This window comes from Chrysochloris asiatica, unplaced genomic scaffold (genome assembly GCF_000296735.1).
Source record: "Chrysochloris asiatica unplaced genomic scaffold, ChrAsi1.0 scaffold00049, whole genome shotgun sequence".
NCBI lineage: Eukaryota > Metazoa > Chordata > Mammalia > Afrosoricida > Chrysochloridae > Chrysochloris > Chrysochloris asiatica.
In genome coordinates this window covers 15,584,902-15,599,866 of record NW_006408567.1, presented here as the reverse complement: position 1 = coordinate 15,599,866, position 14,965 = coordinate 15,584,902, and the positions used below count along the sequence as shown (strand labels likewise).

Genomic DNA, 14,965 nt, shown 5'->3' with positions numbered 1-14,965 from the left:
AAAAAAAAAAAAAGAACATCAAGTACTATCTAAGTACCATCTCATCACTAAGACTTCACTGACCAATTCAGATCTCATTCTTTTCTTTCTTTCTCCCTTCCTTCTTCATCCACTCACCTAAAACACAGTGTCTGTAATGTGCTATGGGCTATGCTAAGAAATTAAATGTCACATTTGATAATTTTGTGCTATAATAGTAACCACTTCTTATTTTTCCTACAGATCGTCATCATCTTAAAAAATAGGAGTTTTCATACAATGGGGGAGCTTCAAAAAGTTCATGAAAAAATGGAATGAAAAGATAATGGAATTTTTCCACAAACTTTTAAAAAGTCCCCTCATATATGATTAAGGAGGCCTGGTAGCATAGTGGATTATGAGCTGGGCTGCTAACCACAAGGTCAGTAGTTCGAATCTACCAGTCACTTCGTGGGGAAAAAGAAGAGGCTTTCTGCTCCCATAAAGATTTACAGCCTCAGAAACTGTACCCAGCGTTGTTGAGTCAGAACTGACTCGGTGGCACAAAACCACCACCACATATGATTTGATCAAATTTCACAATGAATGTAATTCATTTCTAAAAGAAGCCTAAATGCATGGTAGAAGTAGGGCAGGTTATATTGAGACAATAAAATTAAAGCAACTTGTCCTTAACAATTTTTTACATTCATGAAAACTACAAATTCCTGGAGCTGCATTACTGCCTCAAAGTGTCAAATAAAGACTCTGATTCAATACTCCCCCAAATGGAAAAACATAGCCACTAACCTATTACTCTCAGATTCAGACTGGGGTGAAACACGAGTATTATTTATAAGTCTTGCTGCATAAGTATTTGCCACTTCTGAAAGTTGTCCTCTTGGAACACTTTCCTTCACAGGAGAAAAGCTTTGAGTTGAAATAGCAGTTGTCCGAAATAGAAGTTCAGCATTAATCTGCTGGGGGAAAAAAAAATGAATCTTACAAGAATTATGCCAAAACCCAAGGTATAATCTTCCCTCTTCTCAGTATCCCAGAAGACATTGAGAACCATCTTAAATACATAAATTCCTTGTGTTTTACATTTTTAAAGAATTGTGAATGGGAAAAAAAGAACAAAGAAAAAACTGAAGACCATCCAACAGAGACTGTATATGGCCTACAAAGTCTAAAATATTAACTACCTGGCCCTTTCAGAAAGGTTTGCTAACTCCTGTGCTATAAGGACTTACTGGGATATAATAAAATCACTTTTCTAAAGGAGAGATTGAAAATAAAGTAAAAAAAGATGTTACATTTAAAAAACAAATTATGTAAGAAGACATCTCAAGGTAATTACAAACAGACACATTGGCAATAGATAGAACTTCTTACATCTGAAGTGCAAGTATCTACTTCAGCACATGCTACATACATGCTCCCTAACACCATTAAGTATCCAGACAGAAATGGAAGAACAGGGAGAGCAGTAGTCAACAAAGGGAATGGAAAACACTGTCACTTCTGCAGCACTGCTTCTTAGGTCTTCTTGAAAATGTTGTCTTATGTTGATCTCATAAAAGATTCTTATTAAGAATGCTTCTCTTTCCTCAGAAGTGCCCAGCTAAACAATAACACTGAATAACTGTAATGAAGATGCTGGGTTTAGAAGGAAGGCAAGGAGCAAGCAGTACAGGAAAATAGAAATGATCTGAATGAATAAGACCCCTTCAATAAGTCTCAAGATCTAAAAATTCAGTATTTATTAAAATAACCACTATCCATTATTAGGTACAGCTATAAAATGGAAGATTTAATTACCCGAGGAATTATTTCCGGTTGTCTGATCCTGAATTTTTCCTTGTCTCTTTAAATAAAAAGATGAAAAATTAACATATTTAAAGTTACTTCATTTTTACTTTTCAAATGATATGCCTGCCTATTTACTGCCAAGTTACTCAGATATGTACCCTGAACTCTGCTTCAATTTCATTACAATCAATGGTAAGTCCTTAAGCAAGGGAATGCTTACAACTTTTATCTCAACTTTCTTATGTCTGCCTGGAGCTTTCCATTCCCACAGGCATTATTTTCAGACTTTTGAAATGAAATACCACAATATGCTTCTAACTGGTATCTTTACTTTAGTCTTGTTACTGGGTTGATCATCAAAAGTTTTGTTATTAGTTGCCAGATTGTCAACTGCAACTCATGGTGATCTTATATGTAAGTTAATGACTTCAGCCTTCTATGTACAGTACATGGACTGGCCAAATTCACCATGGCTGATGGTCAGTTCTCAATCCACCTATCCCACTCTCATTTTCCATTTATACCATCCACAAATTCATGGTTGCTACACTCAAAAACTCCCTGTTCACCGAAAATTCTCAACCTATAATTCTCAAACATAATTCAAAGTAAGTAAAGAACTCTGGTAGCATAGTGGTTACGAATCGGACTGCGAACCTTAGGGTCAGCAGTTTGAAACTACCAGCTGTTCTGAAGGAAAAAGATGAGGCTTTCTGCTCCCGTAAAGATTTAGAGCCTCAGAAACCCATACAGGGTCACTATGAGTCAGAACCGACTTCACGGCACATAACAACAACAAACAAAGATAAGTCCCTCCATGGACTTTCCTGATGTAATTCTGCCCTCCCCTCTCTCAATCGGAAGCAATGCCCCAAACCCAAACCAAACCCGTTGCCATCAAGTCAATTCTGACTCATAGCGACACCAGCATAGTTTTGAAGCTGTAAATCTTCACAGAAAACCACCTTATTTTTCTCTTCTGAACAGCAGTCCAGTTCTTACCCTACAGCACCACCAGGGCTCCTTATATTGTACTATGTTGCTGCTGTTGTTCAATGCCTTAAGTCAGTTCTGACTTGTAGCAACCCTGTATAGGGTTTTCTAAGGAATGGCTGGTGGGCTTGAACTACCAACCTTACAGTTAGCAACCCAGTGCTTATCCTACACTGCCTTTTATAAAGAACTCATCACCTTCTCTGCTAAGCTATAAGCTCATCAAGAGTGGTTGTCAGTATTGATGTGTTGATTGCAACTTAATACAACACCTTGTGACAGAGTAGAACTGCCACAAAGAGCTTTCTAGGCTGTAATCTTTACAGGAATAGATTGCCAGATCTTTCTCCCATGAAGCCACTGGGTAGTTCAAACCACCAACCATTCATTTAGTGGTTGAATACTTAATAGTTTTACTACCTCGTCAAGGACAGTGTTCACTCAAAGCAGTTTATCAAATGGAAAGAAATAAACACGTAAATCAGTAACATATCTATAACTAAAAAGGATTCACATCACAGGTCATAATCTTTCTAGTTGCACTAGTCTTATCTTGGCAAATTTTCCTACCCTATACTAATTCAACACTCACTTCTTTTTGTAGGTTTTCTCATAAGTGGGATGCACCAAATCCTCATCTTCAGGTTCTTCTGGGACATCACAATTTCTAGTCAGAGAAATCACATGGGAATAATATGTCACTAGCACCTGTACCTAAACAAGGACTTTCCACCTTTCCAAAAAGGGTACTACCAACTATATGGTACCTGAACTGTGGGTCAGGGTTATTGGAGCAATACCATTTTTCAGGAAGCTGATCTATCCCATCTGGTAATTTTCGCCATTTTAGACAGGAATCACATTGAACCCAAGTCTGATCAGGACGCTTTCTACAACAAAACAAGAACAACAAAATATTAGCACATAAATATGGATTTCAAGCAATTTATTAGATTTTCTACATTATTTCCACCATAAAATGCTACTTTAATTCCTCCCCTGACAATTCTGTTTCACAGCTATTTAAAGTTCCAAAACTATTAGAGTTTAGTTTCCTTCAAAAGGTTAAAAGTCATAAACTAATTTGAATAAAATGATTTAAATGTGTTTAGATACTGGCATACATTACATTAAATCTATAATAAGAAAATACCAACAACATAAGAAAATATTCCAAATTCCAAAGAAGTTAGCATCTGAGATGTCAAATCTAATATATTCATTAGCATAATAAAATACAAAAATAAAGTTGTAAAACAAAACTTAAATAATTTTCTATAGCTATAGTCATATTTTAGGTCAGTGGTTCAAGCTTACCAGCTTCTCCTCGGAAACCCTATAAAGGGTCACTATGGGTCAGGATCAACTTGACGGCACTTAACAACCATAACATAATCATATTTTAAGGCACTCTGGTAGCGTAGTGGTTACGAATGGGGCTGCTAATCTCACGGTAGCAGTTCAAAACTACTAAAGATGAGGCTTTCTGCTCCCGCAAGATCGCTATGATTCGGAACTGACTCCAAGGCCCATAACAACAACAAATAATCATATTTTTGTCAACCTCAACATATTCCCAGATAACTAAATCTGCACAGGCTTTTACTTTACAAAATGTTCACATTTTTTAACTTGAAAACTACAACAATCCTATAAAATATTTGTGCAAACTCTTTTTACATGTGAAGATGTCACCTTAATGCCAATAACTTAAACCTAGATTTTTAAAATGCATGTAACAGAATGATGAAGACAAGTGAAGACACAGGGAAGTATGCAAGGGATAAAGGAGATAGAGGTAAACAGTATTATATACATAATCTTGGAACAACAGTGTTCTGTTGTTAGACACATGAACAGAAACACTGGCTGAACAGTGGAGAGTGGGAGTATACCCACAAATTCCTAAGAGGAGTTTGAAAGAGGATATTTGTACCTGGGTATTTTACCTTTCCTGCCAACACAACTACGAATGTGATGGAACAGTGAACAAAGTAATGAAAACTTCTTAGATATTATCAAACATCTTTAAGGCAATGAGTTGCTGGGCCTTGTGGGCTCAGGACCATAGTCTCAGAGACACCACTGTCAACTGGTTTAACATAATTCAGTGTTCTACATCCTACTTTGGTTGAGTAGCATCTGGGTTCCCAAAAGATCATTTAAGGTACAACTACTGGTCTCTCCATGTAGAAAAAAAAGAAATGATGAGAATTGAAGATGCTTGGAATCAATTAGTCCAGTGGACTAATGGACTATGGAACCATCAATCTCCATGACTCTGAGACCAGAAGAATTAGACGGTGCCCAGCTACCACTACCAACTGCTCTGAGAGGGATATCACATTAGAAGGTTCCAGATAGAGTGGCAGAAAACATAGAACAAAACTCAAAATTATAAAAAAAATAGTCAGAAAGAGACTGCAGAAACCTAAGACTATGGTCTTCAATCACCCTTAAGGGCTGGAAAAGAACTCAGCCACATGGCCCAATTTTAAGCCAAACAGAAGATAAGTATATAGGGAAGACAACAGTACTGGTAAGGTATGTTTACTATGGAATAATCAATCATTCAAACTCAAAAGGCAACATTTACCTAAGGACAAAGTTGAGAAGGGCTGGGAAGTAGGGCTGAATGGAAATAGGAATCACAGGAAGGAAGTGGGATAATTGCTGTTACATGGAGGAGATTACAAACATTGAAATGAAACAAAGTGTAAGATTTGTTGAATATAAAACTGATGATCTTGTCTGTAAACCACTCAATTCACAGTAAAAAATAATTTTAAAAACACATGTATAAATTTATATAAAAATTCAAACAAGTCAGATGTAAAGTGAAAACTAACCCCATTGTTTTAGAAGGTCACCACTTGATTGTTTTTAATTCTAACAGAAATTTTATAGGCTTGTAAAACTGCATGTCATGTTTATGGAAAATTTTTGAAAGTGAAATGGAATATTTATATTGAGCTGTATATTTTTAGTTTTTCATTAATATCTTAGACAATATTTCCATATTAGTATATTCAGGTATTATTTATCAATCTATTCACCCATCCATCCATAGGATTACTACTGTGTGCTACAACAGTATTTGTCAGACATCAAGGAAGTTATTAACATTCCCATTTTACCATGAGAAGATGGAAGTTTACAAAGGCCACGTTATAGTCAACGTCACATAAGCAGCAGAACTAGAATCTGAACAAGTCTGGCTTTAGATGTTTAATTCTAACCATCCTAATTAAACCAGTGCTTTCCCAATTATGCGATGCCACCCACTATTAGACTGTGCAATCAATCTAATGAGTCAAGACTACCATTTTTTAAAAGGAAATAAATTATTTCAACATGTGTCATGCATATTAAGGAAACGCTATTTTAGGAATCCTTGGTGTGTATATACTCATATTTATATGTGGTGCTTGCTGTAGGTTAAGTACTGGACTGCGAACAATACGTCAGCAGTTCAAACCCACCGATTACTCCTAGGAAACTCTGTACAGGATCACTTAAGAAATGGCTTGATGATATTTAACAGCAATAACACATTCATTCATTTATTTGGAGGTAAGCTGGGTCAGATTGCAGAATTTCTTATAAAAAGATTGTGGAACTCTGCAATCACTATACCTTCTAATATCTGTTATTATTTTACTATACTTACTGTATATCTTCAACTGGCAAATTTAGGGGGTATTCTGAGTTTTTTTTCACTTTCATTTCATTCCAATAGTCATTAAGCTTCTCTCCTAACGCTGTTATTGTACGCCTTAAGAAAAAAAGATAAAATCACTTTAAGGCAAAAAAAGGAAAGATTAAATCTTTTTAGAAAGCATAAATAAACTAGTAAGGATCACAGGGTGCACTATGGGGAGAAAAAGGACCCAAAACGTACAGTTAATAACACACAGTAATACAAATTTTCTTTCAGGACCTTTCTAAGCTTCTGGAGCAGAACCAGAATAATCAGAAAATAAGGCACAAAATAGGCACATCTTTGGATCCTCTGTTGAAAAAACGTGCTGTAGACCAATTCCTTGGAAAACTATATTCTTTGTATTTCATTCCCAAGCAGGGAATTTGTTAAGTTAAAACTCCAAAGTTTGGTAAGCAATCATTACCAGCAATTGGGGCACATAGTTAACCCACTCACATGCTAACCAAAAGGTTAGAGGGGGTTCATCTAAAGGCGCCTTGGATGAAAGACCTGGTGATCCAGATCTGAAAAACCAGTCACTGAAAACTCTAAGGAACACAGTTCTACTGACACATTATGGTCTCAGTGTGTTACAATTGGCTCCATGGCAACTGATTTCAAAATCAGTTCTGTACCACAATCAGAGTTTACTTTTCCCACAATAACACATTATTCAGATCTTGGTGTGGCACTGTAGGATAAGCACTAAACTGCTAACCACAAGGCTGATGGCTTAAATCCACCAGTCACTTCTTGGAAATCCTATATAGGGAAACTGTAAGTCCGGACTGACACGATGGCACTTTAACAACAACAACAAACACCAAATTACTGGGACTTATTATAATAAGTTCTGGTGTGGGGTTGCAGGATAATGCACTGGACCACAAGGTCAGTTTGAGACTTAAGGTCAGCAATTAAAACCCACCAGTGATTCCTTGAAAACCCTATACAGGGTCACTATGAGTTGGAACCGACTTAAGGGCACTTAACAAACAACAAATTAGAATAAGATTAATGCCATAATTAAATGTTTAAAAATCTGTTAATGAATTAAACAAGCACAAGATAGAGCCAATGTAACATTAAAAAAAAATAAAAGACTTCTAATGTTACACTAAGGCATACTCCGAAACATAGCTATCACCTCTAACTAATCTACTGCCAAGAATCCTGGGCAGCACCAGAGGATAAGCACTCAACCTCAAGGTGGGTTTGAGCAGCAAGTTAGTTTAAATTTACCAACCGCACCTTGGAAATATTATACAAGGTTGCTTTGAATTGGAAACGACTCAAAGGCACTTGTGGGCTGCCAAGCAGTAGATTGTTTGTTGTTATGTGCCGTGGAGTCAGTTTTGGCTCATAGAGACCCTGTACAGGGTTTCTGAGGCCGTAAATCTTTATGGGAGCAGAAAGTCCCCTCTTTCTCCCGCTGAACAGCTGGTAGTTTCGAACTGCTGACCTTATGGTTCACAGCCTGATTCATAACCACTACACTACCAGATTAATCCCTACTTATTTTCATTTTCTATACTGGAAACCCCTCTATCACATAACATAAAAATCAGCATACTAAACCCACTAGTTTATTAATCTAGTTGATTCTGACTCAGCATGGAACTACCCCTTGGAGTTCCAAGGCTATATAAAACCTTTACAAAAAGGAGCCTCAGTTGCTCTATGGTGAAGCAATTGGCTGTCAACTGAAAGGTCAATGGTTCAAACCCATTAGCTGCCCCACAAGAGAAGATGTAGTAATCTGCCTCCGTAAAGATTAAAAACCCTTTTCTAAAAACAAGCATTGCCATCAAGATGATTCAGACTCACAGTGACCCTATAGAACAAAGTAGAACCACCCACTCCATAGTGTTTCCAAGGACATCATTTTTTGCTTTGTTTTAATCATTACTTGGCTTCATTACATGATTGCAACCCCCCTCCATGTATGAAGTTAACAGCACTGACCTCTTATTAACTTTTGCATTCTTCCCTGTGTCTCCTGCTACCTTCACCTTTCCTATTAACTTCCCTCTTGTATATTGTCTACCCTCTAGCCCGAGAAAAAATGTCCTTCCCACTCACCCCCTGTAAGCATCATAGATTGTTTCTTTTATCAAGAAAACCTTTTTTCTAACTTTTTACAGGATTGGTCTCATACAATATATGTCCTTTGGTGATTCACTAATTTTACTCAGCATGACATCCTCGAGGTTCAATACTATTGTGAGGTGTTTCACAGATTTATTATCATTCTTCAACATTCTGTAGTATTCCATTGTGGGTATATACCAAAGTTTATTTAACCATTCTTCTATTGATGGGCATTCATTCAAGCTATCTCCAACATTTTTCTGGTTTTTTGTTTTGTTTTGTGGTGCTGCTGGATTCTTTGGTCCATATAATTTTCTATGCTGAGTTCATTTTGGTTTTGGGTTGTTACTAAATCTTTCTGATTTTCCTAATTTGATGTACAAGTGTATTATTTTTCTTTGAGGTTACCCTGTAATTTGTTTTTCCCTGCTTTAAAAGTCTGTTTTACCTTGAAATCTACCTGACTTCCTTGCCATTTGGAAGTTCTGTATCTATATTGTTTCCTCTTTTTGCTTTGTAGGTTACTTCATTATACATTGATATGTCTGTTTCCCTATTTTCAGTCTTGTAGTTTTGTTTTACTTTAAACACTTCAATATCTGGATTAAGTTCTGGGTGCTGTTGTCATATATGGTAATCTCACGTCTGCTGTTGCTGGTTCTCAGTACAAACAACACCCCTTAGCATTTTTTATAAAATGGTTTGGTCATTACAAATTTTGTTTATCAGGAAATGGCCTAATTTCACCGTCGTACTTGAGTGACAGCTTTGCTGGGTATATGATTCTTGGTTGGTTTTGTATGGCATCCCAATGATGTCTTACCTGCATGGTACCTACTGAGAAATCAGAGCACTGTCTCATTAGTTCTCCTTTGTAGATAACCTTTCCCAAGGTACTCTCAGGATTATTTACTTGTCTTTGATTTTATAAAGTTCAATTCTGATTTGTTTTGGTGATATTATTTGGGGATCATTTTGTTTGGGGTTCATTGAGCTTCTTGCTAAGCATAATGTTATGGAGTTTTTCTTCCAACAATTCGAGAATTTCTCTGTGCTTGTCTTTTCCTGTTGTGGAATTCCGATCACCTGTATGTTGTTCCTCTTCATGGTGTCCCATATACTCTTAGGCTTTCTTCAGATTTTTATCCTTTTCTGATCGTTCTTCTAGCATACTAGTATTGAGAAATATATCTTCAAGCTCAAGTTCAGGCTACCATTGCTTAGCATCTATTTCTTTGCCATTTTAATGTATTGTCTTTTCCTAAGATCTTAGCATTAATCTTCTGGATTTCTAATTGTAGGCTTGGTATTGTTTCAAAATTTGCATTTGTTTATTCTTGTAGTGCTTTCCAGAATTCTTCTAAAGTTTTTATTGTGTTCTTCTTGCTTCCCTCCATTTTTCTATGGATTCCTTGAAGGCACTTAATTAACATACTTTTCCCGTTAGTTCCATTACCTTTTCTTCTTTAGAAATGCTTTCTGGCTCTGCATTTTAGTCACTTGTTTGAAACATTTTCTCCTGTTTCTTCATGTGAGCTACAATGTTGTTACTGGGGCATTCTGGAGTTGTTGCATTTGTAAAAACAAACAGTACAGTTCTTGGATCCAGAGTGGAGATATTTCTTTCTGGTGTGCTTCTACAATTCAAGGAGCGCACTAGGTGGTTTGTAAAAGGGATGTGACAGCAGAGTTCTTGACCTTGGTCTTATCTATATTCTGGGCACTCAATCCATATGTTCATGGTGACCCATGAAGGAGGTGCTTTCAGTGTCTGTTAGGATCACAGGGAAGCTAGGAGTAGGGTGTCTGATTAAATGTTGGTCAGGAGCCTCTGATGGTTTTGTAGGTCTGGAGCCAAGCCCACCAAAATGGTACAACTGGCCCCCACCTCACACTGGCATGGATACCAACAAGGTGACTCCAAATACCCAGAGAGCAGGGTCTGCTCTTGGGGTGGAAGTTGGTTCCACCTCTGATCACCAGGGAAGTATGGGGAAAAAGAACAAATCATACCTTTGCAGGTGCCCACACATAGCTGCTCTGCCAGGCCTCCCTCCACTATCAGAGTCAATCACTATTTCTAATAACCAAACAGTATTCTCCTTCTAGTTAACATTTTACATTCATGTGGTAATTTGTTACATTTTGTTGTTGCCATATGCCACTGAATTGATTCCAACTCATAGGACAGAGTAAAACAGAGACACAGGATTTCCTAAACTATAATTTTTATGGGAGCAGATAGCTAAGTAGAGTGCTTCACCACCAGGGCTCCTTCATTTACTAATAAACCAATATAGATACAACATTATTATTAACTAAAGTCTAACATTTCCATCAGGGCTCATTCTTTGTGTTGTATAGCATTCTCTGAGCTTTGACAAATGCAATAATGACATGTGGCCATAATTATAGTATCTTGCAGAACTCTCTTAAAAATTCCCTGTTCCCCACCTTTAAATGGAAAGGCAAAAGACCTAGAATAACAGTCAACACCTTACTAAACAACAAAATTGTAGTCATTACCTGACTACAAACTTAATATAAAGCTGTAGTGACCAAGACAGTATGACACTGGCAAATAAGTAGATACATTTATCAGTGGGACAGAACAGAGTCCCGAAACAGACCCACACAAATGGAACAAATGATTTTTAAAAATCAATACAGAAAGTATTTTTCAACAAATGGTATTTGAACAACTGGAAATCTACATGTAAAAAAAGAGAATCTACACACAGATCTTACACCTTTATAAAAAGATTAACTCAAAACAGACCAGAAGCTTGCATGTAAGACATAAACCAATACAACTTTTAAGAGATTACCTAGGAAAAAAATCTAGGTTGACCCTAGATTTGGGATCCCTTTTTAGATAAAACAACAAAAGCACAATTCATAGGAAGATAAAGGAGAAACTGATAAACTAGACTTCATTAAAATGATTAAGAATAAAAAATAAGTCAATGATTTGAAACACACAACTACTGATCCTTCCTCTTTGTTTCCAACCTTTGCATTCCAATCTCCAGTAATTATCAATGTATCTTGACTGTATGTTTGATCAATTTCAGACCAAAGAAGGTGGTAGAATTCTTCAATTTCATCATCAGTGGCTTTAGTGGTTGGTGCATAAATTTGAACAATAGTGGTATTAACTGGTTTTCCTGGTAGGTATATGGATATTATCCTATCACAGACAACACTGTACCTCATGGCAGATATGTTCTTTTTGATGATGAATGCGATGCCATTCCTCTTCAATTTGTCATAGTAAAACATGTGACTGTCAGATTCAAAATGGCTAATACAAGTGCATTTCATTTCACTAATGCCTAGGATATCAATGTTTATAATGTGTTGCTTTTCATTTTTAACAATTTCCAATTTTCCTAGATTCATACTTCGTACATGCCATGGTCCGATTATTAATGGATGCTTACAGCTATTTCTCTTCATTTAGAGTTGTGTCCCATTAGCAAATGAAGGTCCCAAGGGCTTCACTCCATTTGCATCATCACGGTCAACTCAACTTTGAGGAGGCAGCTCTTCTTCCGGCGCTAAATCTGACAATATTCTGGTGCTCCCCATGTTTTAATATTCAATAATCTGCTGCTGACAGTGATCCACTTCATAAGATTTTCAGCGACTAGATATTCGGAAGTCCTACCTACTCCATAACATGTGCTTATTTTCACAATGTTTATGTTTCCTAAATTCACAAGCAAAATTGATGGTGTTATTTATTCTCCGGCTTCTAACCACCATTTCTATCTAAGGTGCATTGGACTATAAATTAAACAAGTTCCCAACCTAGAAGAAAGTTTCAGAATTTAATTATACAAAAAAGATGCTGACACCAAGAAAGCTGGAACTTGCTCCACATGATCTGAATCTCAACACCTGATCACTCACTAAACACGGGGTAGAACATAACATTTGTAATGAGTAGAATACAAGACCTCAAAGAAGATAGATTTAAAAGTAATCTACGCGAGTTCATCATCCTTACATTTTCTGACAGTTCTAAATACCCCTCACTTGTACCTAGATCATTAGTTGACATCCTGCATTTATTTTAACAATAAAATGTTTACTATCCAACGATTTAGCACACCTACGACATGCATCTAAGCGAGGGTTATACAGATTAGGATGGTTAGGTTCTAGGTCAACTTGGCTGGGCCATAATCCTCGAAAGCTTGGCAGTGATGTAGTCATCCTCTGTTTGTGATCTGATGTGATCCTTTTCCACTGTGACATAACACTAATTTTATCACATAATAACCTAGTCCTTATCCACAAGATGACAAAAAAAAAAAATCCAACTTAGAAAAATTGTGAATTTATTTTCATAATATATTTTTAAATAAAAGCAATAGTCCATATAGGCAACATACCTATACTCATTAGTACAATCAAAATCTTGTTTATTATGAGTTGGCTTTAGGAAATTACATTCTATAATTCCAACTACTCCAACACCCATGTTGTTTGCCTGAAAAATAAAACGAAACAAGCATTCTAAGTGCAAGACATGACACACAAAATAATTACCATTACATAAAGATTTATAATTCATATAAACCACTTTTCAGCATTTTATCTCATATGATCCTCTTAAGTACCTCAGGAAATTTACACAGAAAAAGAATATAGCAGTTTCTTTTCTGGAAGTTAACTCCTAAATATATTAGGCTCCTCCTCAAAACCACCTCCATATTGTCAAGTCTCCATTTACAACTATTGTTATCCCCAATTTTATACAAGGGAAAATTAACCACCTCTGCTGGGGTACAATTTCTTGAGAGAGTAGAAACCACATCATTATGTCAACAATACCCAGCAAAGGCTCTGGTACATAATACTCTATAAACCTGCCAGATAAAAGTTAGGTCACCCATCTAGTAGTTAATGGAAATGAAATAAAAACCTAGGTTGGTTGAATTAAAGCTAATTTTTAACTCTGTTAGCTGGTGTGGTGAAGGATAAGCACGGGATGGCAAATCACACAGTCAGTGTTTCAAACCCACTGGCTGGTCCTTGGAAACCCTGCAAAGGGTCACTATGAACTGGAAATGACTCAATGGGCACCTAACAACAACACAACAACAGTTAAAATAAATAAAAGTCAACATGTATCACTTTTATTCTAATTATCTAGAAATAATGAACATGTACAATTTGTTCTTAACAGTAACTTGATTCTGAGTATAGGTATAGATAAAATGACAATAAAATGAAAAACTATGCAGCATAGATATTCTCAAAACAATCTGCTCATCATTTCATGAAATTTTTTTAACTTGGTGATACAAGGCCCCTTCAAGGCCACAGTTCTAACCTCATCTTCCTGTCTCTCTCCCATACTCTCAGAAGACTCCTTTATCCCCAATCCTTTACAAATGCTCTTCCCTCTGATTTGAAAACCCTCCGGTTACTTTTCAACATAGTGAAATCAATTCAGACTCTTTTCAATTGTACTTTCTCCATGAAGCCTTTTCTAATGCTCCAAGGATGTACCACATTCCCCTCATCAAAGTGAGCTCTTCAAGGGCACAATCTGTCTATCTTCTTCTCTAGAACATCGACTACAACAAATCATATCAGATAACATTGAATGAATCTAGAGATGCAAATAGTAAGTGTAATACATCTTGTGGTAAAGATAAACATTACAAGTTAGCCAAAATAGTATCCTTTCATAAGATCAAGGTTAACCAGCAAATATATGCAGTGCAAATTTAACTGCCTGGAAACATGGGTTATATGCATTATTTATGTCAGATTCCTAAGTGATAAAAGAAAAAATTTTACATTGTTTGCAGCATTATTTTTGAACCCCAGACCACTTGAGGAATAAGGTAAAATTCCAAAAATACATTTTCATCTCCTGTGAAATACAATAGCTTAAATGGTACATTTTAAAGTATTTCCACTAAAACTATTTCAAATACAAATGACAATTAGCCTATTTAATAAAAAGCCACTGGGTCCCCTCAGAGTAAACCCCCTTCCAAGACTGAGACTCAATGGGAATACACACTTTGATAGGTGACGACGTTTGCCACCGACAAGGGGAAGTGAGGGAAAAACAGCCATGAGGCTGCGAGCTAACCCCTACAAGGTTCAACAGACTCCTGGGAACCCAGGTGGAGACCTGGTTGGCCAGCAGTGTAGCAAGACCTGGGGACTCTTGGGCCCAGAATCAGTGACATAGCATAGCCATGGAGGACTGAGTGAAGAGGGAAGTGTCCAGTGGATAAGAGAGGGCATATCCACAAGAGTACCCACACTTGCAGATAATACCCATTTGACCTGGCCTCAATGACTGGACAATCAGAGCGCAACTAGCAAGAAGAAAGAAGAGGAAAAAAAGAGTAATCTGATACAATTTGATGAACCTGA

At 36.7% G+C, this 14,965-nt stretch overlaps 1 protein-coding gene across 1 annotated transcript in view; it reads right to left on the bottom strand.

Annotated features, from left to right (window-relative positions):
• MORC3 (MORC family CW-type zinc finger 3) overlaps nt 1-14,965 on the bottom strand; it is a 50,166-nt gene that overhangs the window by 21,206 nt on the left and 13,995 nt on the right. Inside the window, exons 9-14 of the mRNA XM_006862565.1 lie at nt 12,958-13,055; nt 6,434-6,538; nt 3,531-3,653; nt 3,356-3,430; nt 1,780-1,825; nt 769-935 (exon numbers count right to left, since the gene is read on the bottom strand). Coding sequence (XP_006862627.1) covers nt 769-935; nt 1,780-1,825; nt 3,356-3,430; nt 3,531-3,653; nt 6,434-6,538; nt 12,958-13,055 — 614 coding nt within the window. The remainder of the gene's footprint in view (nt 1-768; nt 936-1,779; nt 1,826-3,355; nt 3,431-3,530; nt 3,654-6,433; nt 6,539-12,957; nt 13,056-14,965) is intronic.